This window comes from Electrophorus electricus, chromosome 21, assembly GCF_013358815.1.
Source record: "Electrophorus electricus isolate fEleEle1 chromosome 21, fEleEle1.pri, whole genome shotgun sequence".
NCBI lineage: Eukaryota > Metazoa > Chordata > Actinopteri > Gymnotiformes > Gymnotidae > Electrophorus > Electrophorus electricus.
This window is the reverse complement of record NC_049555.1, coordinates 9,968,304-9,994,749: the sequence shown is the minus strand read 5'-3', so window position 1 is coordinate 9,994,749 and position 26,446 is coordinate 9,968,304. Positions and strand designations below refer to the sequence as shown.

The 26,446-nt window shown below is 46.4% G+C and overlaps 1 protein-coding gene across 7 annotated transcripts in view; it reads left to right on the top strand.

Moving 5' to 3' along the window:
- The first annotated feature begins 3,355 nt into the window (after nucleotides 1-3,355).
- mtss1lb (MTSS I-BAR domain containing 2b) overlaps nucleotides 3,356-26,446 on the top strand; it is a 42,869-nt gene continuing 19,778 nt past the window's right edge. For 4 of the 7 annotated variants that reach the window (XM_035520850.1, XM_035520847.1, XM_035520849.1 and 1 more), the window contains exons 1-3: nucleotides 3,356-3,979; nucleotides 11,856-11,917; nucleotides 12,046-12,119. In XM_035520850.1, coding sequence (XP_035376743.1) covers nucleotides 3,896-3,979; nucleotides 11,856-11,917; nucleotides 12,046-12,119 — 220 coding nt within the window. In that variant the 5' untranslated portion in view covers nucleotides 3,356-3,895. Of the gene's footprint in view, nucleotides 3,980-4,214; nucleotides 4,548-11,855; nucleotides 11,918-12,045; nucleotides 12,120-26,446 lie in introns of those variants that run through there. The other 3 variants (XM_035520845.1, XM_035520848.1, XM_035520844.1) reach the window with 1 other exon arrangement.

The following is a 26,446-nucleotide window of genomic DNA, read 5'->3' as shown; positions in this document are numbered from 1 at the left end:
GGAGATGAAGGAAGATGGAACAGTGCAACGCTCTCACTGACGTGTTGGTTTTGTGACAACTAGGCTGTGAATGAGATCCCCAAAATGAGAAATAGGTTTTCTTTGGCTCACAGTGGCACAAAATATTTTCCATAGATATTTGACACATTAAATCAATTTTTTGTGTTATTTTTTTCCCCCCTCATTAGAAACCATCAAAAATGCACTGAAGAGTGTAGGCTGACTATGGCTTCTTTCCTACTGTTTTAAATTAATCTGATACTGTTGTGCAATATTTTTGGAATTTGGTATTGCATTTAGCTTGTGTGAATATCAGAGTCTGCAGGAGACAAAGGAAGAAAGTGAAAAATGTGTGTGTGTGTGTATGTGTGTGTGAGTGAAAGAAGAGGGAGAGAGAAATCTAATGCCACTTACTGATATCTCATGTTAAGGTATGATTATGATATTTGTAGGAACTTTCCAAGTACTGAGTGATTTAATAAAGGCTGCTGTCATTGTGCTTCCTGTATGCACATCTTCCTAATAACAAAGCATTACTGGCTATAGAGATCTCATTTCGCCAAGGTCAGCAAAACCTTGTCGTACACACACACACACACACACACACACACACACGGTCACATGGTATTAGATAGCTGTGAGGCTGAAGGTCAAGGCTGATCTTTGACCTGCTGAGTGGGCCAAGGTTCAGGAGTGAAAGAGGAAGCTGGTTGATGAGGACAGCATAGAACAGCCTGTGCACAAATTCCAGTGCCATCAACTCGCACCAAACATCTACAAGGTGGCATATACTACACCAATATATGCTTAGAACATAAAATAAAAATATGCATTCATGCTAGGAAATCATATGATTTCAACTTATTGATGTGACTTGCTCGCCTTTAGATCAACAGACATAATCACATGCTGGGTTCTCTGTGCTGTGTGAGATAAGACATGTTTAGACATCCTCCACTTCCTTGTTGTTTCTCTCTTGGTTCTCGTGTTGGAGGACGCAGCAGCGTCATCCCACTGTGAGGTCTTGTTCCCACAAGGTGATGTCCTTGCATCGCAGTACTATCACTGCTCACTAGGGCAAAGGCAAGACCACATATTTGAAATCTCTTCCCTTCGTGTTTGCATCTCATCAGTCTTGTTCTTTCTCCCATCTGGCATCCTTATTCTGTGCTCTCCTTCTCTCTCTCTCTTCCTCCCTCTCTCTCTCTCTCTTTCTCTCTCTCTCTCTCTCTCTCTCTTTCTGACACACACACACACACACACTTTCTTTCATTGGACCTGTGGTATGCCTGATTTGATTTCTGCTCTCTATTATCCAGTGAGACTTCAGCAGAGTGTGGGCCATATGTTATCATTTTAGCCTGCCCTGTCCTGCCTGGAACCTCCCTCACCCATCTGGTACACACGCATACAAAAAGGTGAGAAAGCAGTGGGGGTGGGGAGTTGAGAGCTGGACGCTGGCGCTACAATGGCATTCAAGCAGGACAGAGAAAGAGAGGAGGAGAGTGAGAGTAAAGAGCAGAGCGTAAAACGAATGCCCTAATCCAGAACGAGCCCAAATCTGGCTTCCAGACAGTTTTTACATCACAGATATTATACTGGCCAAGCTAGACATTAAAAAGTCATTAAAAAATGAATATGTTCAATATAATGCTTGAAACTTTTCAGGGTGCAGGATATATTTCTGTACAGTTGGACATGATGCCAGGGGAAGAGGCGATGAGACGCGAATGAGCCTTAAGTGGCTGAAAAGCCTGCAGCTGGCAGGATGAGTGGCAGGTCTGGGCATGGTGGGAGAGCTCCGCAGAGACCGGCACGCTGGCGTGGCGCTGATGCCGGCACTTCGCATCACGCTGAGTAATGTGAGCCCTGGCAGGGGGTCCCCTGGAGAGAGATGGCGAGAGGGAGAGAGAAGCAACTGAAAGGGAGCGGACAAGGATGGGAGCAAAATATAGAAGCTTTGTTGAAGATGATATGTTATTTTACTTCCAGCCTGACCGAGAAAGTGATCTGGGAGTGCCATTCCATAACTCTTGCGTTTGTGTGATCTCTGCTCTTTTCCCATGGCCCAGGGCTTCTCTTTCTACCTGCGCTTGCCCTCCCACACACGCCCTTCCCTCAACTTCACCAGTGAGCCATAACTTAGAATCTCATTTATATTTCATTACTCTTCCTCTATGCATAACACCTCATTTATGCAGATGCTAAAATATGCAGGCTGGATATTTTCCATTTGCTCTCAGCTGACATGGAAGCCATTAATGTATTTTGGAAAGGCATTCAGGAAGGAGCAGATAGACTGGCATTAGAGGCCTTGAATTATGTCATACAGCCCTGCATGGCCACACTCCTCATGGAGTCTGGTAAAGTTACTTAAAAGATAGACGAGATAGCCAAGGTTAGTCAGTAGCAAAATACATATCCATGTGACAGGGATAGGCTGATTGGTTATTCCTGTTCAATTCTTGTCAATTGTGTCATAAATCAAGCAAACGTGTACAGCTCCAAAAATGAACTGGTTTGAGAACACGTTGCAGATGTTGAACTTAAACCAGCAGTTTGGCACTACGGGTTGAGGCTATAGTTTATCGATTACATTATGAGTCCTGACTTATGTGCCAGTGAAATTACTTCTTATGATGTTCCATATGATATTTTATCTCATGGATACTGGATATAAAACAAGTTTTAAAAATTAAAATAAATGCAGGCAATTATGATTAACCAGAGTTCAGGATAACAGAAGTACTCCATTAATACATGATTTAAAGGCCCAATATTAAGAAGCCGTGATATTAAGAACTAAATAATAAAGAATATGAAATGATGTGAACCAGTTATGTTTATACTATATATAAAAGGTTCTAGCATGAAAAATTTCCATAATCACCATTCAGTGTTTCTTTCCTTTTTGGGGAAAGTAAGCAACTGCCTGCGAGAGCCTGACAGTTACTGTACTGTACTGTCCTGATTCAGATATACAGCATCCAGGATGGGTAAAAATATCTTGGTCCATGCAGTACCCTTCACGAGGCGTTCTCCTTTGCACACCACAAAACATCTGTTTTGGCTGGGTGTCTTTCTACCAATGCACAAGACTCTTCTTTTTCGATTTTAAATTTAGGCTTGGCCGCGTGCTTTTTCCGTGTTCTCGTCGATTTGTGTGCGTGCGTGTGTGTGTGTGTGTGTGTGTGTGTGTGTGTGTGTGTGTGTGTGTGTGTGTGTGTGTGTGTGTGTGTGTGTGTGTGTGTGTGTGTGTGTGTGTGTGTGTGTGTGTGTGTGAGAGAGAGAGAGCGAGAGAGCGAGAGAGCGTGTGTCGGCGTGTCCCCCTTCTGCTTTCCTCCTCCCTCTTCCATAATGACAAGAAAGCTGTCCCGCCCCACTCTCATGGATCGAATTACTGCCTCCTCAGTCCGAGCGACTGAATCCATTGCATCTAGCTATTCCAATCGCGAGCGGCGCAGCGCACACCGGGCGCATCCCGACCGACCGCTCCACATCCCTAGATACGTTACCTCGGCGTCTCTCCGCCTCTTTCAGTAGCTCAGCTAGATTTCACGTCGCTGTCCGAAGATGAACGTGATTATTGCGGTGCCATCTGCAAGATTAACCTCCGGTCGCGGGGAGTAGACCCGGAGCTGGGAAGGGAGAGAGAAACCTCTCTCTTCTCTCACCATAGTTGCCCCAAATCTCTGGGCACTGGTTGCGAGCGACAGCCGCCGACACTATTAATTATATTGCGTGTTCATTTTTTTAAAAAAAATCTCGCGCATTTAAACCTCCTGTCTCCTGACCAAAGGAAGGGAATCAACGGGACGTCATCGTTTCTGTCGTGGAAATAATATTATAGGAGGGTTTTTACTTTGCTCATACGGTATACCAATAATCAGTAAAAATGGATTCTATAAACATGGAGACGGTGGAGAAGGAGTGCGGTGCTCTCGGTGGACTATTCCAGGCAATTGTCAATGACATGAAGGTAGGTTATGTGGCGGTGATGCACAGGCAGTAACGCATTCCTCCGTAGTTAACCCCCCCCCCCCCCCCTCAATGCATCCCGTGTTTCGCCTGCAGATCTGTCATTCGAGATCTCAGCACCGTTATCACGCTCGCCCAAACGCAGTTGCATGCGGTGTTTGTAGGCGCACGTTCTTCGGCTCGGCTTTGCAGGATAGCGGTGACTGATGTGACGTTCAGTAGCCATGCTGCTGAGGTGTTTAGGGGGCAGCCTGTAAACAGCGGCGTTCCCCGCACCGCTCTCTAGCGTGTAGCGCTTCGTGTCTTCTGTGTTACAGATACGTATCGGTGAATGCTGTATTCCTCGTGCCGGGCGGCATGTTGCACCCGCACGAGGATTTTTGCCGAGGGGAAACAAATGGACGATTTTGGGGGAAACAATTAAACGTGTCGCTGGGATGGTGCTGATTACGCAGTCGCGCCATGCTGTCATTCCATCTTGTTTGTTGCGTGCGACTCACCGGGGTTTTCGAAGTCTGTCTCTCTTGTGCTACAGAATCAGGGTCTTATTTTCTCTCACGTGGGAAGCGGTAGGTCTACACTGATTTTTCTATTAATTTTATTTTTAAAGACACGGTGACAGGACAGACGCATTAAATGGGACTGCCGACGGGGTCTCCAACTGTCCAACCAATCCCGAATTTTGGTATTGTTTCCGTTGCTTTTATTAATGGACGACAATAGAAATGATCAAAATTGAACATTTATTGAGAACGAAATGATTAAAGGCTTATTTATTTATTTCCAAAGTTACTGTCATTACCACACTGTTATAAATTCGTTCGACCATCCAGCATGGATTAATTCTACGAGCGTTTGTTTCTCGCCAACGGTCTGTAAAGGTGTTCTAACCCCAATAATTAAATGACTGTTTAAACCCATTCTTCCATATCAGACTCACTCCAGATGCGTCTTTTATTTTTCTCTCTCACACCAGTTTTCTCATTTTCATTGCGTATGTTTTTATTTGTATATATAGGCCCCTCGTTTTGACACGCACACACGGTGAGCTCATTCATAGTTTTGCCCCGGATCTTCCTTGCTGCTTTGCTAATGTTGTGCGATTGTTGTGCGTTGGGGATTGGAAAATATGGGTCAAAACATGACTCTTCACATTTAGCCCTGCGTGACGAAGAATGCTTCATAGAGTAGATCACAGGTCTCGCGGGTGGTCGCGGTGTGCATCAAAGCTCCCCTCTTGGGCAGCCCAAGGTCTGGTGTATCACTTTTCAGTGCAGAAGGGCACATTAGCAAGGCCAGTGTTTGAAATAGTGCAGTCAAATATGATACAGGACAAGCTTTCAATGTGATGACAGTGGTTCAGAAGCCTTATGCCTGGTTACTGGTCTGGGGATCTGACCTGTAATCTGGTTACCTTCTACTGTGTGTCCTATTAAACAGTCATCCATGAATGGTGGTCCAGTTGGGCCCTTAAGTAAATTCTCCAAAGTTCAAAGCACAAAGGCAGTACAAATATCACTTCAAATGGCAAGGAATGTAATTTGAAATGTTTAATATGATAATAATGCTGTGATTTTCTTGGTACACTGGATCTGGATCTTCTAGTTTCAAATGCTCTGTTCAGTATAATGTAACATTAGTGGATAATATTCTCACTCGTAAGAATTGTGACTTTTCAGAGCTCAAGAGGGGAAGTCACCTCAATTCCACACACAGAACAGAGGTTCTCTCCAAATGCTGGGATTGCTTCTTGTTGGAATCTGCAGTTTATTGGCGATTTCTCATAAAATCGAGCAGTCATCTTGTTTCTCAGTCCACTCAGTATCAGGGTTCCTTCGTATCAATAAAATGCATGCCCTAAGTACATGTGCCTGGTCCACTGAGGTCTGATTTGTTCTAGTCTCCTCTGTTGTCTGAATCTCTATCTATTTGCTCGTGGTCCTTTGTTTTGGGGGGTTTGTGTCCTGAGGGTACACCGGCTCATGTGTGACTGAGAACAAGCATGGTGTCTGGGCTGCCTTTGTGCTGGTCGAGGAATACAGTAGGAACCCCATCAAATCAATACGCTGTGGATTCAGACCGCTGTTGTCAAATTTACTCCAAAGCGGATGCCACTAATGAATGAGTCATTGTTTATTGATTGCTTTTCTGGTCCAGTCCAAACAAATAGGCTTATTGTAGAACATTATTTGAACTATTTTGCTGTTGACAAACATGAACTCAGTGCATGTGTGTGTGCATATGAATGCCTTACTCTGTCTCTTTGAAGCAATGCACTATAATAACAGTACTACTGAAATCATTTTGAGAATCAGCTCAGATTATGGGGGAGAATGAGTGAATTTGAGATCAGGACGGAGGCTCTTGTTGTGGGTAAGCCATCAGCTAAGCCCCTGCCTTAATCCCATAGCTGTGTGGTAGTGGGCAGAAAAGGCAGGGGAAGCGCTAGAGACCTGGAGTAGAGGAGAACGATGGAAATTCATGTGTTTGCCAGCTGGAGCTGCCATATATCACTACTGTTTACATTCACAGGCCTCCTGCTGAGATGTGCATACCAGTGTACAGAGAGGACTGTATATGCACACAAACACACACACAAAAGCAGGTCCATTTTTTTTTTGTCTGGCGTGACCCCCAGTTTAGAGCTTAGCCACGTCTTAGCCATCCTTTCACTTTGTCATGTATCCTGAGAAGGACATTTTACACAAATTGACATAATATCTGCAGCCGATTTAGCACGTGTTTAAGCCATTCTCCCCATCTTTGGTTTTGGCCCTGATGTAATCTGAGCTGGCCAAGAGGCTTGCTGAGGGACAGCATCCACACAGGCTGGGTTCTGGAGAGCGTGTGAACTATAGCACGTGTCCCCACACTCCACTCTCTATTCGACAGGCCTGAGAGCTTCTCCCTCTTATTTATTTATCTAGTTCTGAGGTCACTATTGTTTTCTGATGAGGTCTGCACTGTCTAAATGAGCATGTTTCCTTGGCCCTTTATTAAACTCGTTAAGGACGAAGAGGCTCATGTGAGATGGAGGAGCCGTTGTGGGAGGGCGAAGCTTTGTTGGCCTTGTTAGACCCTTTTCTTGCCTTACATCTGCTGATGTGAGTAAAGAGAAAGCAAGCGTTCTGCTTAGTAGGCGATACAATATGTATTACCGGTGTTTGTTTCCCAGTTTCGGTTCAGCTTTTCCAAAGGTTATGTAATGCAGTTAGCTTGCTTATTTCTTTAAATACTAATTTATGGTCTGTTGATGTGTTTCATACAGTTGGGCAGGTTTCAAACCATGGAACACAGTATGCTTCTTGGACCAAGACTCACTCTTTATATGAAAATCTGCAATATAGTTCTACAAATCTCCCCATGAGTGATGCCTGTCTATCACGCTCCTTCTGTACAGTGACTGCTGATGGACTTTTCAGTCAGCTAGACTCCTAGACCACTTATCGGACAGTTAGGTTGACAAACACATACTCTGTTTATTAAGGGCAATGAGAAATATATATATATATATGATAAGCAGTCGGTAAGGGGAATCATGGGAAACTTATCCCATCTGCTTTTCCTCAGTTTGGTGACCACAGGTTGGGTGATTTCCAAGACAAACATGTTGAAGGAAAAGGTAAAGGAAGTCTGCAGTTTAAGAGATTAAAGACATTTATTAGAGAGAGGCCGAGAGACAGACGGGGGGGAGAGAAGCAGCTCTCATGGTAAACAGATTCTGTAATTCACTAGGGCATGGCTGCTGACTACTATGGTAAGTATAAGAGCTGGACATGCTATCCTCATCTCCATCACTGGTTCATTCATTTATTAATTAATTCACATTGGCAATGCATAAGGTTGGCTGTGTAGAACTTTAGTCTGTTTTCGTCCACAGCCCATTAAAGCATACGCCCAATCAGCATGGCTTCAGAGCAGAAGTGGATCAGCCGATCCGATGTTTCCTGGGTGCATTCAGAGTCACTCCCCCACAAAGCACAAAGTTGTGCATCTCTCCATTTCCCCCACTAATTCCTTTGTTTGTATATATGTAAGTAATGGAGGGGTCTTTGTGTGTGATGTATCCACAGTAAAGCAATGTTTTTTCCTCTCTCTGTATCTTTATCTGTTGTGTAATGTCTGCATGCAGCAATGTCAAGCTCAGGGGACTCTCTTATCAGGACATATCAAGGTCTCTGAGACAATCACCTATACCGTTCATTAGCCGAAGAGGAGAGACATGACATAAAAGATAGGACAGGGAGGAAAATAAATGTATGTATTAGCATTAAAGGTTTCAGTGTATGTCTGATCCCCATGGCCAGAAAGCATCAGTGTTATCAATGGTTTTCATTAGTGGAGTGGCATTGGTATCCCTGCTAATAAATTGTGGTACCCACAGTCTCTCTGTTTCATCTGACAGCAATTTACTGTTTCTGCTAGTGTAATTTGAGTGTGGTGATTTTCCAAACGCAGTGTTTAGGAAACTTAACACGCACTGGATGTGCTGTTATCAAACACAGTGTTTAAGATACTTAACACACACTGTATTTGCCTTTAGCAATGTTGCTATTGTTACCGATTAGATTCAGGTGATGTAACATTTTTTGCCTGGGAGTTAAGACTGTGCTAATAAGACCAGGGTTTGTGGAGTTATGCACACTGCTGTGTCACTTTAGCATGCTGTTTGTGTTAGCTTAGAGGTTTAGGCTGCAAAGTCAGGATTCCAGCATGGAAAAGCAACTGCAGGATCTGCAATGCGTTGTCTGTGCTTTTCAGCGCCACGACCACCACCTGGAAGTCCGCATGCCAGACAAATGTTCCATCCATAAATTGTGGTGAAGACATTGTGTAACAGGACATACATACTGTGCACACGGAACACTGAGTTTACTAAATCACATGAAACCTCAGGGTGGTCTTGCTCCATGAATGTTAAGGCCACGTAGCCCTGACCATTCTTGCTTTCGGACTTGTCCTTAAACCTTCTGAAAATCTAAACCTTTCCAGAAAGCTTATATCTGATCTCAGGCCATGGCGGAATATTTCAAAGAGAGCACACCAGTAGCCCTGTGTTATGTGCATTGGGTGTGCAAATTAAGGGAAAAGCTCCCATAATATCTCGTTGTCTTTCTTTTTTGTTGGGGCCCTTTGTTTGAGTGGCTGTACTGGTTTAGTGGTAGGGATAGAATCAGGCTGATGTGGTCTCATTTCTGCCTCCTTGGACGACCACAGAAATCAATAGGGGAGAAAGAAGAAATTAAGCCGTACAGTGACCCATTCATTTCAGTTGCAGAAATGAAAATGACTCGTTTGAACGCCGGAAGAATTTGTCTTTTAAGCACCCTGTCAATGGCTATTCAATAGCTTTTCATTAGTGGTGAAGATAGTGGAGAGAGGCTCTTTGTTTGGGATGATCAGCAGTTGTAAAATTGGCCTTTTCTGATGTTATATAGATGGTTATGGGCAATCGGAGCCAGAGACAGATAGAAATCTTGGAGGGTAAAAGTGGGAGGATGGGTGGGCTTGGTCAGGCAGCATTAACAGAAGAACTACTCAGTCTAACACAAAAGCATATTTGTCATAATGCTGACATTGATCTAGATCCGATATACACCCTTTAGGAACATAGATCATTGTGTAATACATTACATCAACAACATTCATTTGATTTAAACACCTCAAAATGATTATTTTGGACATGATTTGAGTGTGATTTTAAGAAGTCTTTAACATTTTGGGATGCGCCAAGTTCAGAATCCTAATGGACTAATGTAATTAAGGAATGCAGCATTTACTGTAGTGCTGTATTGCTATTCAATAAAGATATTGATTAAGCAGCAGATTGATCTGCTGGAAGCTTCTGAGGAAATCTTGGATTTTATGGATCATCATGTTCTCCACAGCACCACTTAATTTAAAATCCTTCTAAGGATTACTGCTGTGTACAGTGCAGTGACCCTGGTATTCTCATCAGTGTTTGGGTTTTTGGACTCCTAAAGGGAGGGATGTCTCGGTGTTTTTACCATCGTTTCTTTTAACTAAAATGTACCTTTAATGCCTTTTTTTCCGCTTGGTTAGGCTAAAGTGAAAATATCACGCTTCCCTCCACGTCTCACACTGCAGTGGGTGCATGATGGTGGAAGGTGCTTATCCAATTGTTTGTGGATCATTTGGCGAGTCAAAGAGAGAGAGAAAGAGAAAAGGCATAAAGAGGAAGTCGGGAAATAACCTGAAGGAAAACGAGCCAGCCCGTGTTCTTTGCATAATCGGGAAAGCCCAGCTCTCTGATTGGATTAGCTCAGTGGCTATGCTAATGAGGTGTGAGAAAGCCTGAAAGGCGAGGCTGTGCCATCTCTCCCTCTCTCCTTATCTCTCTTCCACAAGGCCTCCTTAGTAAGATGGACCTCAGACTCATGCCCCAGAATAGAGCACTTCAAACGACATGTGTTGGGGGTGGGAGTCAGGGTGGTGTTCCACTGGGAATATCGTACTCTGGTTTCAGATGGAATTAGGGGACATCAAATAACAGAGAAGGGGAGTGATGCCAGCAGCTTATGGCCATGCCCTGCATGGACCGCAGTCACAGCGCTTTTTTCCTTGTCCTCTGCTCCCTCTGTCCTGTGTGGGATTACTGTCCTTCATAATGGCGTTTATCAAGCATTCTCTTTTCCTGCTTTGTGCAGTTTTCCCAGTGTCATACCTTTTCTTTTTAACACCCTCCGCCCCCAAGCCTCATAAAGGCAATGGGGCAAGTGGAGGCAAGGCACGGGTGTTAGTGGTGTTTAGTGGTGGCTGTGTGTGTGTGGCAGCCTTAGAGTGGTTATAGAGTTGAGGCAGAGTAAGTGGTGGGTGGAGCTGCCACCATGGCGTCGGCTGAAACCTGGTCTCCAGCTGTGCTCTCGAGTAGGGTTAATTTCACCCCTCCCCACCCGGGCCATCCGGTGCTCAGAGCCTACCAGAGCGTGTTGGAACCTGTGGCCCACGCTGCTGGTGAGGGAAGGCTTGGGTGAGCATGCCTCTCCTGCCCGGCAGCGGCACATGGCAGCTGGGACAGCCCAGGCTGGGTCTCTGCTCTTAGCTCGAGGCCCCGGACCAGACCACGTGTGTGGAGGAGGCTGCCTTCCATCCAGGGATGTTGTGGTGGATCCTGGCCAGTCCAGGCTATAGTGAGGAGTAATTGCTTGAATAAGAAGCTTAAATAAGAAGCTAATCATCGCAATATGGGATTGTCCTGTAATCGTGCTCGGGCTTTGATATTCCGTTTCGCTGAAGGCGGGGTTACAGCGAGGCGCTGCTGATCTTTTTAAGCAGACTTCACAAAGAGCCCTGTGCCCTCTCTGTTTCCGTGGTAACAAGGCAGAGTCTTGTACGTGGCTTGTCCCCTTATAGTGGGACTACACCCCACTTCCTGCTGCAGGGCAATCAACCCTCCCAAATGATTCACACACTCCCACACATGCACTCACACTCTCTCTCTCTCTCTCTCTCTCACTCACACGCACTCACACACACACACACACACACACACACACACACACACACACACACACACACACACACACTGGTGTAAATTATGCCCTGCATGATTGTGCATGTCTGATCCCACGCTAACAGCAGCTGGCATTCACTGCCACCGCCTGCACGTTGTCACTCGAACAGGAATGTCACAGCATTCTGCAATTTAGTTCGGGATCAATAAAGTTTTATCTTGTCTTACCTTATTTGCCCTCTGACTCCCTTTGGACCCTGATAGTGGTGTTAGATATAAAGATATAACAGCAATCCAGTAGCCATTCTGTGCTTCCAGTGAGAAGCTTGAATCCTACAGATCTCAGAGCTCGTGGTGTTGTCATCAGCAAGCAGGGCTAACGCCTGCCTTTCTTCTCTTCCAGTGTTCGTATCCTGTCTGGGAAGACTTCAGCGCCAAGGCTACAAAGCTGCATGCCCAGCTCCGGTGCGTCTCGCCGCAGCTCAGTGCCCATTCCTGCCTTTGGATGGGGGGTGGGAGCGGGCAGAGCGCCTTGTCCAGGTGCACGAGACGTGAACGTCGCCATTTCACCCTATCTCCGCATTCTTCTGCAGGACCACCGTGCTGGCAGCCGTGGCCTTCCTGGACGCATTTCAGAAGGTGGCGGACATGGCGACCAACACGCGAGGTGTGTGTATGTGTGTGTGTGTGTGTGTGTGTGTGTGTGTGTGTGTGTGTGTGTGTGTGTGTGTGTGTGTGTGAAGATGATTCATGAAAAAGGGATGCTGTAATGCTGTTATGCTGTAAATGAATTGGTTGCACAGGAGAAGATTAAGAAAACTTTGTTAATTTTGTTGAAAAGTTAGATTTGTCTTTGGTATCCCCTTCAGAAGTCAGCAGCCACAGTAATTACATTCATCTATTAAAAAGTTACTACTGTTTCAACCCTGGAGGTACACTTGAACTTGTAAGAAGTTTGACAGACTTCTACTCATTCACCTAGATGTGGCATAAAAAAAGATGGCTAAAATGGTGACGTTGAAAAAGACATGGATGAGGCAAGGCAGGACAAAGCTTGGGTTCCTAGCTGGAGGGTGTGAGGAGGTGGGGGTCGAGGTTATTTTTGGCTTTCTGTGCTGCTCATTGTTATGAGAGTCGAGTTCCTTTAGTGAAACTGGACGGTGAGAAAGCTGGCAGTAAAGAACACATTAAAAGGACACTGAAAACCACCACTATTATAATGACCTTAATAGTTGCCCTCCCCCCATGTGGGAAATTCTCTCATTCTTCCTGTCATATCATTTTAGGCTGCCTCAGGTATATTCTGTCCCAGTGAGTAGGTGTGTGTATATATGTGTGGTGTGTGTGCATTTTCGTACATGTATATGTCGTTGGAAGCATTGTGTGTTTGTGTGTGTGTAATGCTGAGGACGTCAATGAGATTCAGACGGGAGGGGAGCTTTTAATGAGGTGACAGGCTCTGGGCCCTTCCTGCAGAGCCCATTAAGGCAGCGAGGGGCTCATCCTACCTCCTGTGTGGGTGGGTGGGGTGTAGAGGAGCCTCTGAGAGGCGGAGGCTTGCAGCTCTCATTAAGCGGAGCTATATGACAGGGACAGGGTTGAGTCTCTTTGTGTTCTCTCGGAGGAGAGCTGCAATAGCTCCCAGACGACCGCACTGGCCCATCAGTGTGGCCGCTGCCCGCTGTCATTTATGTGTAGGCACCGCTCACAGCTGGTCGTCTGTAAGTCGTCTGTAGGTCGTGTGGCACGTACGACACCCTCACACACAGCACAGACACACAGGCTCCACAGCTGGACATGTCAGTGCTCTCGAGGAGTTGCTCTGAGACGGCTCGAGTGCTTCTCCATCTCTGACTCACACTTGAGCACTATGTCTGCCCGAGACTCGGAGAACAGACTACATCTTGGGCTTCGAAGTGGACGAACAAAGAAGTGCCATTGTTCTTGCACTGCGACAGGCTTTGCTGGTTCTCACCCGGAGCTTTACGCGTGCAAGAAACAGTGATTTCATATGATATTCCAGTGATGTCAGCGTTGCTCTCCAAGGGAATTCCCCTCGTCTCATCCAGCTCTGGTAGATCTCCACTGGTCATGTTGGGTTAGTGCACATGGCTCCGTCACACTATGAGGGAGGGTGAGAGACAGAGAGAGATTTGTGTGGAGATGGGGAGAAAGTGTAGAGACAAAGCAAAACAGACAAAGAGCAAAGAGGAGTAAAGGTGAGGGGAAGATGGTACACAAAGGCGTCAAGTGAACTCAATGAATATGTCTGTGGTCATACTCATACATATTCACAACATTTTTTCCACAAGTGGGTTGATTAAGCTGACATACAGAATCTCCTTATTGTAGGTTATGGCAGGAGCTGATGCATCTTGTCAGTTTTATGTGTGAGGTGCTCAAATTTGCCCTTAATCACTGAATAATTACTTAACAGAACAGTTTATACGACTGATTGGCCAGTCTTATCTCATCTGAGCTCATGGTGAAGGGAGGCAATTAAATCTGTAGCACCCAGATCTTGACACCTTTGAAGTGAATATCTCTGGCTTCCATGGTTCAGAGCAGAGGGACTTCACTTCCTCCCCTCCCTCCTCCAATAACATGCATTGCAACCAAGCACAGAGCCAGAGGAGCAGCCAGCTAAAGTGACGCACGCCCGCACGCATGACGCACGCCCGCGTGCACACACGCACGCCTTCATCTTCTCACTGGGGGTCTGCTGTGGTAAGGAAGGAAACGAACACTTCCTGCCAGTAACTACCTTTAATAGGCTCCTCATTTTCCCTCACTTTTACTGCACTTCCTTTGCACCTCTACCTCCTCCTGTTCATCTTTCTCATCTCGTCTGGTTGCGTCTCGTCTGGTCTCCTCTCCTCTCCTCCTCTTCTCCTTTGTGGCTCTTTAAGATAGTTATGCACTGAAAAAACACTCCTCTTGTATTCTCTTGTCTTGGCTTGTGGTAGAGCTTTCATGTTTCCAACGTTTATGACTGCAGGCTGTCTTTATTTTATTGGGAATTAGGGAGCCTGGCCAGTATTATGCTGTGAATAATATGTACCATGGGGGAAGACAGAGAGTGGAGCAGAATGAAACCTGCGTTATGGTCACAGTCTGTGTGGATGGGCTCGGTGTATGTGTGTGTGTTTATGCGTGAAAACCCTGATTTTCGGGCCAGGCTGAAGACAAGGTCTTCGGCTTGTCTCCCGTCTCCTTCTGCTCTCGTCAGCCCTGGCGCCCTCTGTTGGCATCTCTGCCTGGCGTGGGGGTGAGAGTGCCGATCGAGCGTGGCTCCGCCCCGAATGCCTGGCATGGCGGCGCTCGTAAAGAAGGGAATGGGCGCAGATGTGCAGCTTTACTCCCTGCCTGTGGGAGCCTCGTCACAGCTGCCATAATGAACATCGTAAATCTATTTCATACACTAGGGGGCAAAATGGCTTCCCTCTGCAGACACGTAGAAAAAGAGAGACAGAGTGAGAGAGCGAGAGATAGAAAGACACTTCCGCCGGATCAGCAGCTGGCCGACTCGATCGGGTTGTATTTTTGTGTGCGAGTGTGTTTGTGTGGGCTGGGGGGTTTTACTCTTTCTCCAGATGTGAGGAGCAGACTCTCATAGGCGGGATGGTGTTACTATTCACACGGCCATGTAAGCAAACAGGAGGCTGGCGGTCTCGGGGGCAGCAGGCCCGGGGCTCAGCTCTCTGGGCTGGACCTATTCACTCTTCAGGCTGCCACCATGACTCAAAATGCAAGGCCCCTCCACCTATGGAGAAATGTTATCACTGCGAGATGCATACATCACCCACTGCATCATGAGAGGACTACAGCTGATATGAAAGCTCAGGAACTAGGAGCGATTTGAGACGGTTCGCACAGTGCGCGCTGATAAACAGAGAGCTGTAAGCGTGTCTGTCCGTGTCATGCGTTTCACAGCCCCCCAGTGTCTCGCTGTGTAAAATCATCCTGCATCCTGAATGATCCCAGCACAGACATGCACTATTATGGCCCTCGCACCCCCTTCGAGCTCCTTCGGACTGAAAAGAGTAGCTCATTGTTTTCTGAAGAGAAATTAATCGACTCGGGCGATTGACTGGTGGCAAAGCGGTTCTGTGCGAGGAGGGCTTTGAAAAGCAGTTTTTGTTCTGCGCGTGGGTCGGGCCGCTGCAGCGCCGTGTCGACGACTCTGGCCACGGCGAGCGGAACTGTGGCGAGGGCGCCGGGGTAGGGGGGTGGACGGAACGTTCTGGCAACGGGAGTCAAGGTCGGCCGGAGAGCCTAGAGGTTATCCGTGGACGCCCGTACGATTTTGGCAAGAGGCAAAAGAGAAAAGAAGGAGGGAAAAAATCCGTTCCAAGTATCGGGCCTGCTTATTCTCCTTCAGCGCCCCTTCATTACCAGCCGAGGAGGTGCTGGGGTGGAGTGGGGCGGTGGCTTAAACAGCTCTTTAGTTCTACAGGGTGCAGTAATTTTTTTTAAGACCTCTCGTTGGCACAGGTCTCCTGAGTCATCCCTTTCCATGCTACCGCCCACTGCCTGCTCCCTCGAGACCACCTGTTTTTTAGCATGAGAGAGTTTATATGGCGATCAGCACTCTCAGTCACCCCCTGCTGTCATTAGTATCAGCCCACCTTGAAGAACCAGGATAAGCAGGGGGCTCCCGCTTGGGAGCAATAATAGTTCAAGACACGATGTTGGTCCGGATCCAAGATCCTCAGGTCATGTGTGCCTTCTATGTCAAGTGAGTATATCTGAGAGGGAAAAGGCTTTTCGTCATGCCTGTGAATATGACATGAATTCAGTGCTAAAAAACAAGAAAAGAGGTGACAGCTCTGTGAATATTTTTTGTCTTTTTTTTTTTTTTTTTTGTCATCCATCATGGTCAGAGCGACTGTAAACAAAATAAAATCGTCACACGTTGCACCAGTTAGGAAGTGGCAGGGGACGAATGCGCATTTCGTCTCAGTTGTGTCTCGGATCAAAAGGATCCCCACTGGCGGCTCTGAGGCCACCTCCTTATGAAGCTCACCCATCTTTTCAGTGTCACGCTCTATAAAGACAGCTGAAGTGGACAGCTCTCTCTCTCCCCCTCTCTCTCTCTCTCTCTCTCTCTCAATCATCCCTCTCTGTCTCTCACCACCTAGCACAAGAGTTGCCGGTCGATGATTAGAGGAGAGAAATTTCCATCAGAGCTGTCAGCCACAATGACCTTTGGGTTTGTGTAGCTGAGATGGGAAGTTTTCCGTATCACTGTGACCCTTGGTGCCCTCTGGCATTGGACGGCGGGCTTGGAGGTACATGTTAATGGTCTGGGTTTCCCAAGCCAAATGCAGAATGTGGAAAAGCTCAGACTCAGCTACTTTCTACTTATTTTTGATTAAATAAAATATAATGCAGGTTTGGATTTCAGAACATCTGTGCTAATTAAGATGTCTGTCTTTGTTGCCCTTCCAGCTATGGCCCAATGAGAGGCAGCTCTCTTTGGGGCAAACAGAGCAGAGAGCGAGCTCTGGGCTGGCAGACATCAGAAATCCAGTGAAAGGTCCCGGTTCCCATAGGTAGAGCGTGCAGGCACTGACGTGTGTCTGGAAAGATTTAACCACTGTCAAAGTGCTGATGGGAGCAATAGAATTACCGCGTGCGTGCTTGCGCTCGAGTGCTTTTCCTCGTCTCGTTTCATCCCACAGATGATTGAGGCTGACGACACAAAGGCCAGGGGCAGGCTAGAGCAGGCAGAGGCAAATGTGAAGGGTGGCAGCAGATATGGAATTTTGTCTGTCTACCCGCTGTCTGTCTGCTCTGCCTCTCAGTGCTTTTATGTCACTCCACCTCTGCAATTGGTTTTGACAGCTCAATATGGCCTGAGCGCATGCCATGATAGACTAATCCATGTTAGGGGGAGGGGGAACTCAGCCCAACGTATACGTAGGCTTTCTGCCAGGCCACATTCACTCTGTTCTGTCAGCCACATGAAGAAAGACATTTATTTATCCTCTCCACGAAACCACGGAATCATTGTAAAAAGATATGTTAAATGACCCATCACTATTGGTGCAGTGTTTCATTAAAAAATGTCTGTTTCTAGGGTTATCATTTGATTAGTCTCTGGGTGTCACTTTCAGATAAGGCTGTTTCCCCCACATGGATCACGGGGTTGCTAATAGCAACATCTTTAATAGTGTACAATGCTCCACAGCAGAATGTCATTCAGGTAGAGTGACTACCAAGCTGCCAATCAGTGAATAGTATTGGGAGGTGTATTGCTGCAGTGTTGCTTAGTAACAGATTGAAAAAGGGGGCCCTAGTTGCTTGTAGTGTTGCTGGGCGACTGGGAAAAATGTTGCAGTTGATTACAGTGTGTGGCAAGTGGCAGGGTACAAGCAGAGATGCTTGTTGTCCCAAGCTGTTGCCTTGTTGGTAGAAGTTTCTGCATGTGGATGGAAACTGCACGGTTTGCCTTGGGAATGTGCTTAGCATCGGGGAGGGGTTAGGGTCTCCTGGCACCTCCAGGATCGTTTCACCCACGAGCTTGTGTGTGGCAGTTGAAGGAGGCACCAGTAGAAGACACAGAGAGGGCGAGATGTACTGTGCAACCCGCTGGGAAGTGCTGAATTTTGATCAAGTGAAACGGGAGACAGGCATACAGGCAACAATGGCATACGGAGGACTCGGGGTGCAGGTAATACATGCTGGACATACTGTGTAGCCCTAATGCACACCCCCACATCCCCACACACTCACACATGTGCACGCACTGTCCTCATTAATAAAAGAGGAGGTGTGGGCTTCCTGTCTGAGGCCAGTTTGTGCTGCTGCGAATGTAGTTGGTGCAGACACAAAGAGAGACTGTGATACAAGGAAGTGTTCTCACACAGAGAGAGACAGAGAAAGAAGCAGAGAGAGTTACAGAGGGAAAGGGAGAGAAGGAGTGACAGAAAGGCTGAAGGGGAGCGAGACGACTAGATGAACTTTGTGACGGAAGCTTAATTAAAGACAATGTTGTTGATGTTGCACATTCTCAAAACACCAGAGGCGAATCAGGGAGGAGTAGATGCTCTACAGAAAGAGACACAGGTGGAGTGGAGATTCAAAGTGTTTACTAGAATACAGAATGATTCTGGAGGAGATCTTGAGCGTGTGATTCCCAGTGTTTAAATCTTGGTGTGAAGGTTTGAGGCGTTCATGAATTATTAATTTCCTTGGCATTGCGACCCATATTTATGAAATTCTTTGCTGACACGGTTGGACATCCAATCACTCTGCACTAGCTAATGATGGCCTGATCCTTTTTAAGATCTGCTTATCAAGAGCCAAGTGCTTCTAAGTTATAAGACATGCTTGTAATATGAATATCTGATTAATTAGAGAGAAGGCTACACATTTGGAGGAGTGTTCATTTCCTCTGGCAATAGTTCAGATATTAAACGCTGCAAGGCCTTCAGAAGAGCAGGTACATTACAGTCACATAGTCAGTTGCGGGCCTTTTCTGCCTGTGTACTCTTCAATGTTAGATTGATGCCACTAGATTCCCACCATTTTAGGAAGTCACATATATTAGGAACTGATTGTCAGATATATTAAGAACTGACTAGCTTTTTGGCCTTGATCCGTTTTGAGTGCCTTTTGGATAGACTAAACTATAATAACTTAAATAATGAAATGAACTGTGAGGCCCTATTGAAACTGAAGTCTTGTTTAGAGTTTGTAGATAAGGCCACTGGATTCTTATCATGGGAATACTCTTCGACCACTCAAACATGTCAAGTGTCTGCTCTCATGGCCTCAGTGGTGGATGCACAAGCTTTGGGTGGAGTGTGTGTGTGTGTGTGTGTGTGTGTGTGTGTGTACGTGTGTCTAATGGCTGAGGGTATTCAGACAGGCAGGCTCGAGCAGGCCAGACTGAAGGTAATCCTCACCATTAAGTGTTAGCGCCCAGGCGTGGTTTCCCTGCTGTTCGCTTGATGCTGCCTCAGCTTCTGCTATCATTACACATTTTATTAGTCCTGCTGCTCATACGCACACTCTCACTCTCACTCTGTCTCACTCTCTCCCCTCAACGCTTTGCTTGCTTTCGCGCTTGGTCCCTCTCTCCTTCTGTTTCATCACTTTCCCTCTCTGACAGATTTAGTTCTTTCTCTGTTTCATCACTTTGCCTCTTTGTGACAGACTCTGTTTTCTCTCTCCCTCTCTTCCTTTGACCGCATCCCTCTGTCTCCCCCTCACTCCACTCCTCTGCCGTGCAGTGTGGGTTGGCGCTTTGTGTCTGAGCTCGTCGGCTCTGTGGTCCAGACGCAGCATGCCCATCAGGGCACTATCATCTCCCTGCTCTTTGTCTGCACACGCCTCCCTTTGTTTCTCTCTCACCTTCCCTGTGTGCCTTTTCTTCATCTCTGACCCTCCTATTCCCTCATTTCACCCACCACTACTCGGCATTACATGCACGCTCGCACACACACACACACACACACACACACACACACACACACACACACACACACACACACACACACGCGCGCGCGCGCACACCCACGCACACACCCATGCACACACACACACACACACACACACACACACACATTCAGACACACACACAGAAGCAGATAGAGTGAAACAGAGACAGAGAGCATAGGCTGACCAGTGCTGAGGACAGAAAATGAACCAGGACTCCACGTAGAAAACTACTGGAGTGATATGATACCCTCTGGAAGCCATCTAACAGTAAAGGCTGCAATGGCGATACGACTGTTGTGAAAACCTAGCCGTGTGATGTACCCTGAGAGAAACTGTTCTGCTTGTGTTGTTTACTCTACTTAAACCTTACACCCTCTCTGTCTTTTGGGCATCAACATTACTCCTCTCTCTCTCTCTCTCTCTCTCTCTCTCTCTCTCTCTCTCTCTCTCATTCTCTCATTCTCTCTCCAGGCAGAGCCACTTTATTTATAGTGCCTTTATCTCCCTCTCTGGGAAATGATTCACTGTTTTCACTTCTATTCTTTTTTACTGTGTAAGCCCCACCCCATTCTCTCTTCCTCTTTTTCCTGTTTTCCTAGCACCCTCTTCTTGACCTCCTTCACTATCCCCATTCACTCTCTCTCTCTCTCTCGCTCTCGCTCTCTCTCTCTCTCTCTCTCTCTCTCTCTCTCTCTCTCTCTCTTTTTCTGTACTCACCCTCTTTCTGTTTTCTTGGACAATGCCTTTAAAAGGTCCCAGTCTGGGCATGAAGCTGTGTTGTTGGTCCTCTGGGTGTGTTGGCATGGCGACTGTATACCTATGGAGTGCTTTTCTTTTTCTTCGAGCATTTGTGCCTTGCATGCGAGCGGTCGTGTCTGTCTGTATGGCTTCCACTTACTAGTTTGGTCCTTGAAAAACAAGGCACAAGGTGTACGTAGCGCAAGCCATCTAACGTGTTTGGACCTCAGATCATGTACCGCTTTCTCAGGGCTAATTGTAGCCTCTGTTTGTCTGGCTTTCCTGTGGAGAGACAAAGCCTGCACGTGTGGAGACAGATCTATGCTTGATATACTGTAGCTGAATGCGGAGATCTTAGCGGTGGAGATGGAGGGAGAGTGAGAGTAGATGGGCTCTGGCCAAGCCTCTCGCCCCCTCCTACCCTGGGGCTGTGTGGAAGATCTGTGCTCCCTCCCCTTGCTCATAGGCATAAGGAGTGCACCAGGGCACAGATTCTGGCCCCTTCAGGTTTTTTCCCTAAATGGCCTTCTCTGCTCTCACCTGGTATGCTGCCATTGTCCCGTCACTCTTGAAACGCTGAACACGAAGAAGGTCAGTGGGGGCTCTGGGTTTTCAGGCCTGATGAAACGATTACGGAGCTCTGCTGTCCAGGACCCCTTTCCCACACTCGGCACACTGAGGAAGGCTGGGCCTGGGCCAAGCAGGCTGCTCTGAGCAGGGCCATTCACAGGGAGCCCCTTCACTGGGTGATTTGGGGCAAATTGCTGGCTGGAAAGACAGTGTGTACTGATTTTTGAGCAAAACTGTGCAGTCTGTCAGATGACAACAAGTTGCCTCTCTGAAGACTTTGAGCAGTCATCTTAGATTGTGTGTGGGATTTAGCCACATCCTCTACCCAAAAGTCTCATCTGTTCTGTCTTCACTAAACCATCCTGTTCCATTGTCTGACCTTTAGTATATTTTTATTTTCTTTACCCACAACTAGGCGCACTGTCTAGTGCTGACAGGAAGCTTGCAAGTCTACATACCCTCTGCATAACCATCCCATAATCCCCAGTGGCTCCAGCATGCTTACAAGATCTGTGCATGGTCAGTGGATTTGCCAATAGGTCAGTGAGGTCACAAGTATTCTGGGAAAACCAGTGGGGCCTCAAAATGTTTGGAATACCCAGAAGTCTATTCTGAGCTTTGCAATGTACTTGATGATACAGCAGTTCTTTGTTTATTAGTCACAGCCTGAGCATGTAATCCTTCTCGATGTAATTGTTTTAATGTGTTGCTCCACATTTGACTCCATCCTTTTGGCAAGATAAACAGGCCCAGAACAGTGTGACACAACAGGAAGTAATAAAGGGAAATACCGTTCCCTCTAACTGAGGAAAGATGTGAGCTAATGTTTCTTTGGTGTCGGAAGTTCCCTTTTGAATAGAAAGTGTTGGAGGTTTACAGATTTAGTGGTATTCTTTCTTATGATAAATGGCCTCTGGTGTCTGTGTCTGCCTGTGTGTGTGTGTGTGTGTGTAGAAGGCTGGCAGGTTGCCGGGTGTAGGAACCGACTCTGGCAGTCTTTCACTTCCCCTGATTTTCCTGTGCTACAGGGTGTGAGCATGTGGGGTCAGGCAACCTCTCACATCCATGATAGCCACACCCTTCTGTCTACTATGTGTGTACATGTGTGTGAAAGACAAAGAGAGAGGAATCAAATTAGAGAAGGATAGGGAGAGACAGTGTTAATTCTAAGAGTCAGCTCAAAGCTAGAGGAACCACTATGGGAAACTCCAAGCCTCACATAATACAGTATATTTATGTGGAGGGATATTGAAGTCAGATAGCCAGATATGCCCGTGTGTATCTGACTGACTACTGACGCTCTCCTGAGTAGTTTACTGTAGGGTTTTGGCCAGATTATGGTAGGGTTGATGGTGGTATGTCAAAACCCTATGGTGTGTATTAGTGTATTTGTGTGCCTGGGTGTGTCTGTGGAAGTGGGTTTAATCCTCTTTTCTGTGTCGTAACACACAGACCCAAGTTTTCTGGTGACCTGTTGTGCCTCAGCAGAAGACAACATGCACTGCTGTAAGTCAGTAGTAGACCCTGGTTCTGCAGTTTGTGTTACCACGGTAACCATATAGCTGAAGCCAAGGTAAAGGCTGCACAAGTCACAGGGGAAGGGGAACACGTGCACTGCCATGCGGCTACTCGACACATGCCCAGGATACACTTAGCATGCAGAGGAGGAGAGCACTGCACCATGGTAAACAATCATTGTGCAACAGTACAGCATTTAGAGAGAGAGAGAGGGGGAAAACCTAGTCTATCACACCATCAACACTATACATCAACACTATATTATTGTCATGTTGGTTTAAGACTAATCTCCAGATGAACAAGCCCAGCATCAAACGTACGTGTGAAGGATCAGGTTGATGGGAAAGCAGGTGGTCATGGCTACAGCTGTTTCAGCATTGCAGCCAAGACTTAATGGAACTGCTCGTAATGGCAATAACAGCACACAGGCATTACCGAATTACATACATGGCCCTCTTAAAACCACTGCTCAGGTGCTCAGCTTTCAACTTTACACTGAGAAGGTGGTAATGCTGATGTCTTAAAGGGGTGCTTGGACAGTGGGTTTGTCCTGGAATAGCTGCAGTGTAGAACTAGAGCAGCGAACACTGGACTCCAAACATGGCTTGGCAGAGCAACTACATTTGGAGTAATGGGAAATGGTGCAGATTTGATTTGCAGATTTAGCTAAAACTTCTTGGCTTCTAATTTATTTAAAGCATATTTTTATAGGCTGATATTTTGTTCCCTTATTTGTCATCTGAAACATGCCAGATAAGCATTTCTGAAATAATTTCCTGATATGTAGGGACATTTGTGCAACATCCTCTTGGATTGAGAAATTTAGGAGCAGTCTACATGCTGTTGCCCAGTTATAACCTGACAATGCAGTTTTTGTATTACTGTAAAAAAAAAAAAAAACAGTTAATGATGGCAGAAACAGAAAAGTGTCTGTGCCCACTGCCTCATCTGAGACCTTACCTGGTCACAAAATCTGTTTTTAAGTCCTTCTTTGTCAAAGGAAGAGTGACAGCAGATGTTTGAGTGTTTCCATACTCTTTTTCCAGTGTTGTGGTGGAGAATAGTCACCTCACAAGCCAGGAAAGAGGCAACGGATTTTGTCTTTCTCAGCAGTTCTCCTGTCTGCCAGGTGTTGTCCCATACCCCCCCGCCCCATCTATTTCTACACCCGTCATAGCAAAACGAGGAAGCGCTGTGAGGAGTCTATCTATAGAAGCAGGATAGTAGGCTACCCACATCCACCCTGCCCAGTGCTCCCCGACATCCTCTTAGCTGAATGGTCGATGCTACGTTCACCAGAATGCGAACAAGAGTCAGTCTGCATGACACAGCCCTTTTTAAAACTTTAGTCCAGCCAAATGAAGATCAATAAAGTTCACTCTGCAGGTTTCAAATGACCTTACAGAGATCGGTGCTCCTCACACATGCCGTCAGCTGTCGATCAAGCCAGTGCGCTCTCTAGTCTGTTTCTCCCTTAACAACATCGTGAGGTCATTCTCCGGAGGAGATATCACAGGGCCATGGGGTGCAGTCCCAGGGTCCTCGCTGTGGTTCACATGGTGTAACTCTAGACTGAAGAGAGAGGCGTGGAGCGGTAGTCTGAGCTGGGCGGCTTGTATAGGCAACCCTCTGGCAGAGACGGACAGAGCAACTGCTGCTGGAAAACCTGATCCGCCACTTACACCAGCATTTAAAGAACTGAGGCCAGGATACCTAAAACGGGGGGCACTATGTGTGTGCGTGTGTGTGTGTGTGTGTGTGTGTACGCACATGTGTGCTTGAGTGCATATGTGTATGATTTGCTTAGATTTTCTCTAAAGCTGATGACTCCTGGTGATTTCTCTCTGCCGTGGAGGTATTGTATGATTCTCCACGTACAGTTTAAATCTGAAAACCAGCTTATGTTCTCTGCTCTTTACATTTAGACTGTGGCCTTTGCTGTCCTTAAAATTGGAGAGAGTGTTTGCATTCCATAAAGTGCTTTTAGTTACACTTCAAACATACAGACTTACACTACTCAAAAACACGCACATACATGTGTGCGTACAAACACCGCCCCCCCCCCCACACACACACACACACATCAAATCCACTGCAGACATAGGTGTGGAGAAAGTTGTATGGAGATCATGTACCATGCAGGCTGGTTCCAGTGTATAGTTGTCAGGAACACACACACGCACACACACACACACACACACACACACACACACACACACACACACACACACACACACACACACACACACACACACACACAGGTCACTGGAAAAGGAACATCTCCTCTAGCCCTTTTCTGTCTTCCATTATCAACCTCAAAAGTGTTTAGCATACAGTGGAGGTGGTGGAGCCTTTTGATTGGTACCTTACCTCAGTGTCCTCAGTGAGGTAAGGAGAACAATCAGCACCATGGCAATCTTTCAACCCAGTGAGCTGCGCTGCCCTCTTGATCTGGTGAGCTTATGTCATGGGAGCACTGTTTCGACTGCCTGCTGTACTGTACAGGGTCCCTGCGGCATGCCAGCCGTGAAGTCAGTGTGTTTCCAGCCACAATTGTCTGACGGAGAGGGAGAGGCAGACAGAGAGAGAAGGAGTGAGAGAGAGAGTGAGAGAGAGAGAGAGAGAGAGAGAGAGAGAGAGAGAGAGAGAGAGAGAGAGTGCAGCATCCATGGTCAGTCTTTTTTCCCTTGTCTCTTTTTGGGTAATACGAGGCACATCTGGCCGGGTAGTGGCATTTTAGGGTATTTTTAGCCACAGTAACGTCATTTGCTAGAACCTTCCTTTTGGCAGTAAAGCTTCTTTAGCTCACCATCTTTTTGCTTCCCCCACTAATCTCAAGAGAGTCTTGTAACTACTCACTAATCAAACCCATTCCCAATCATGGCCCTGCGCCCAGCTGAGTCCAGTCATCACTTTACTGTAGTTAGTAACAGCTGTGCTGATTGGCCAACTGTCTTTTTTATTCCACCTGGGGACCAATCATTTTTTTCGGCTCATGATCTAAAGCTTTGAAGTGTTCACTGCAGGCTAACATGATATTACTGTTTGTTGGAGGTACTTTGAGTTTCTGACTGGGTAAAAGGTCAAAGATTTACTAAATTCACAAGAAAAAAATGTGTTGTATTTTTTAGTACAGAGTTAATCATTTTGAAAATAAATGTCATGCTGTGGCTCAGATATTCTGAGATCATGGACAGAGGCTGTATTTTCTGCGCAGCCTTACATGTTGTGATTAAAAGTATGGTGTGAGAAGCATTGTGCCCTCTGATTGTATCTCTGTTTGGTTACTGTATGCAGAGTGATCGAGTGACATGTAATGGCTAGCGAACTGGCTATGTGGCTTTATAAAAGCTTCTCAAAAGTTCCTCAGGCATGTATTGTTGAAGCGGGGGAATCATTTGCATTTTAAAGTCTCTGGGACTAGGTGACCTTGATCAAAGGAAGAACTGTGGACTGCAGACCTATATTCACTCTCTGTCTCTGTCTCTCTCTCATAGAGTGTGGGACTGTTCAGTCATGTGGGTACAGTGTGGTTTGGATAGAGATTTGGACAAAAGCATCTGATCTCTTTCATCATCAGATCTATATACAGAGATTATCTTCTTGTAAAAGCATAGATTAATGTGTAGATGATTAATGTGTAAATGCATTCGGGTGTGTGTGTGTATATGTGTGTGTGTGTGTGTGTGTGTGTGTGTGTGTGTGTGTGTGTGTGTGTGT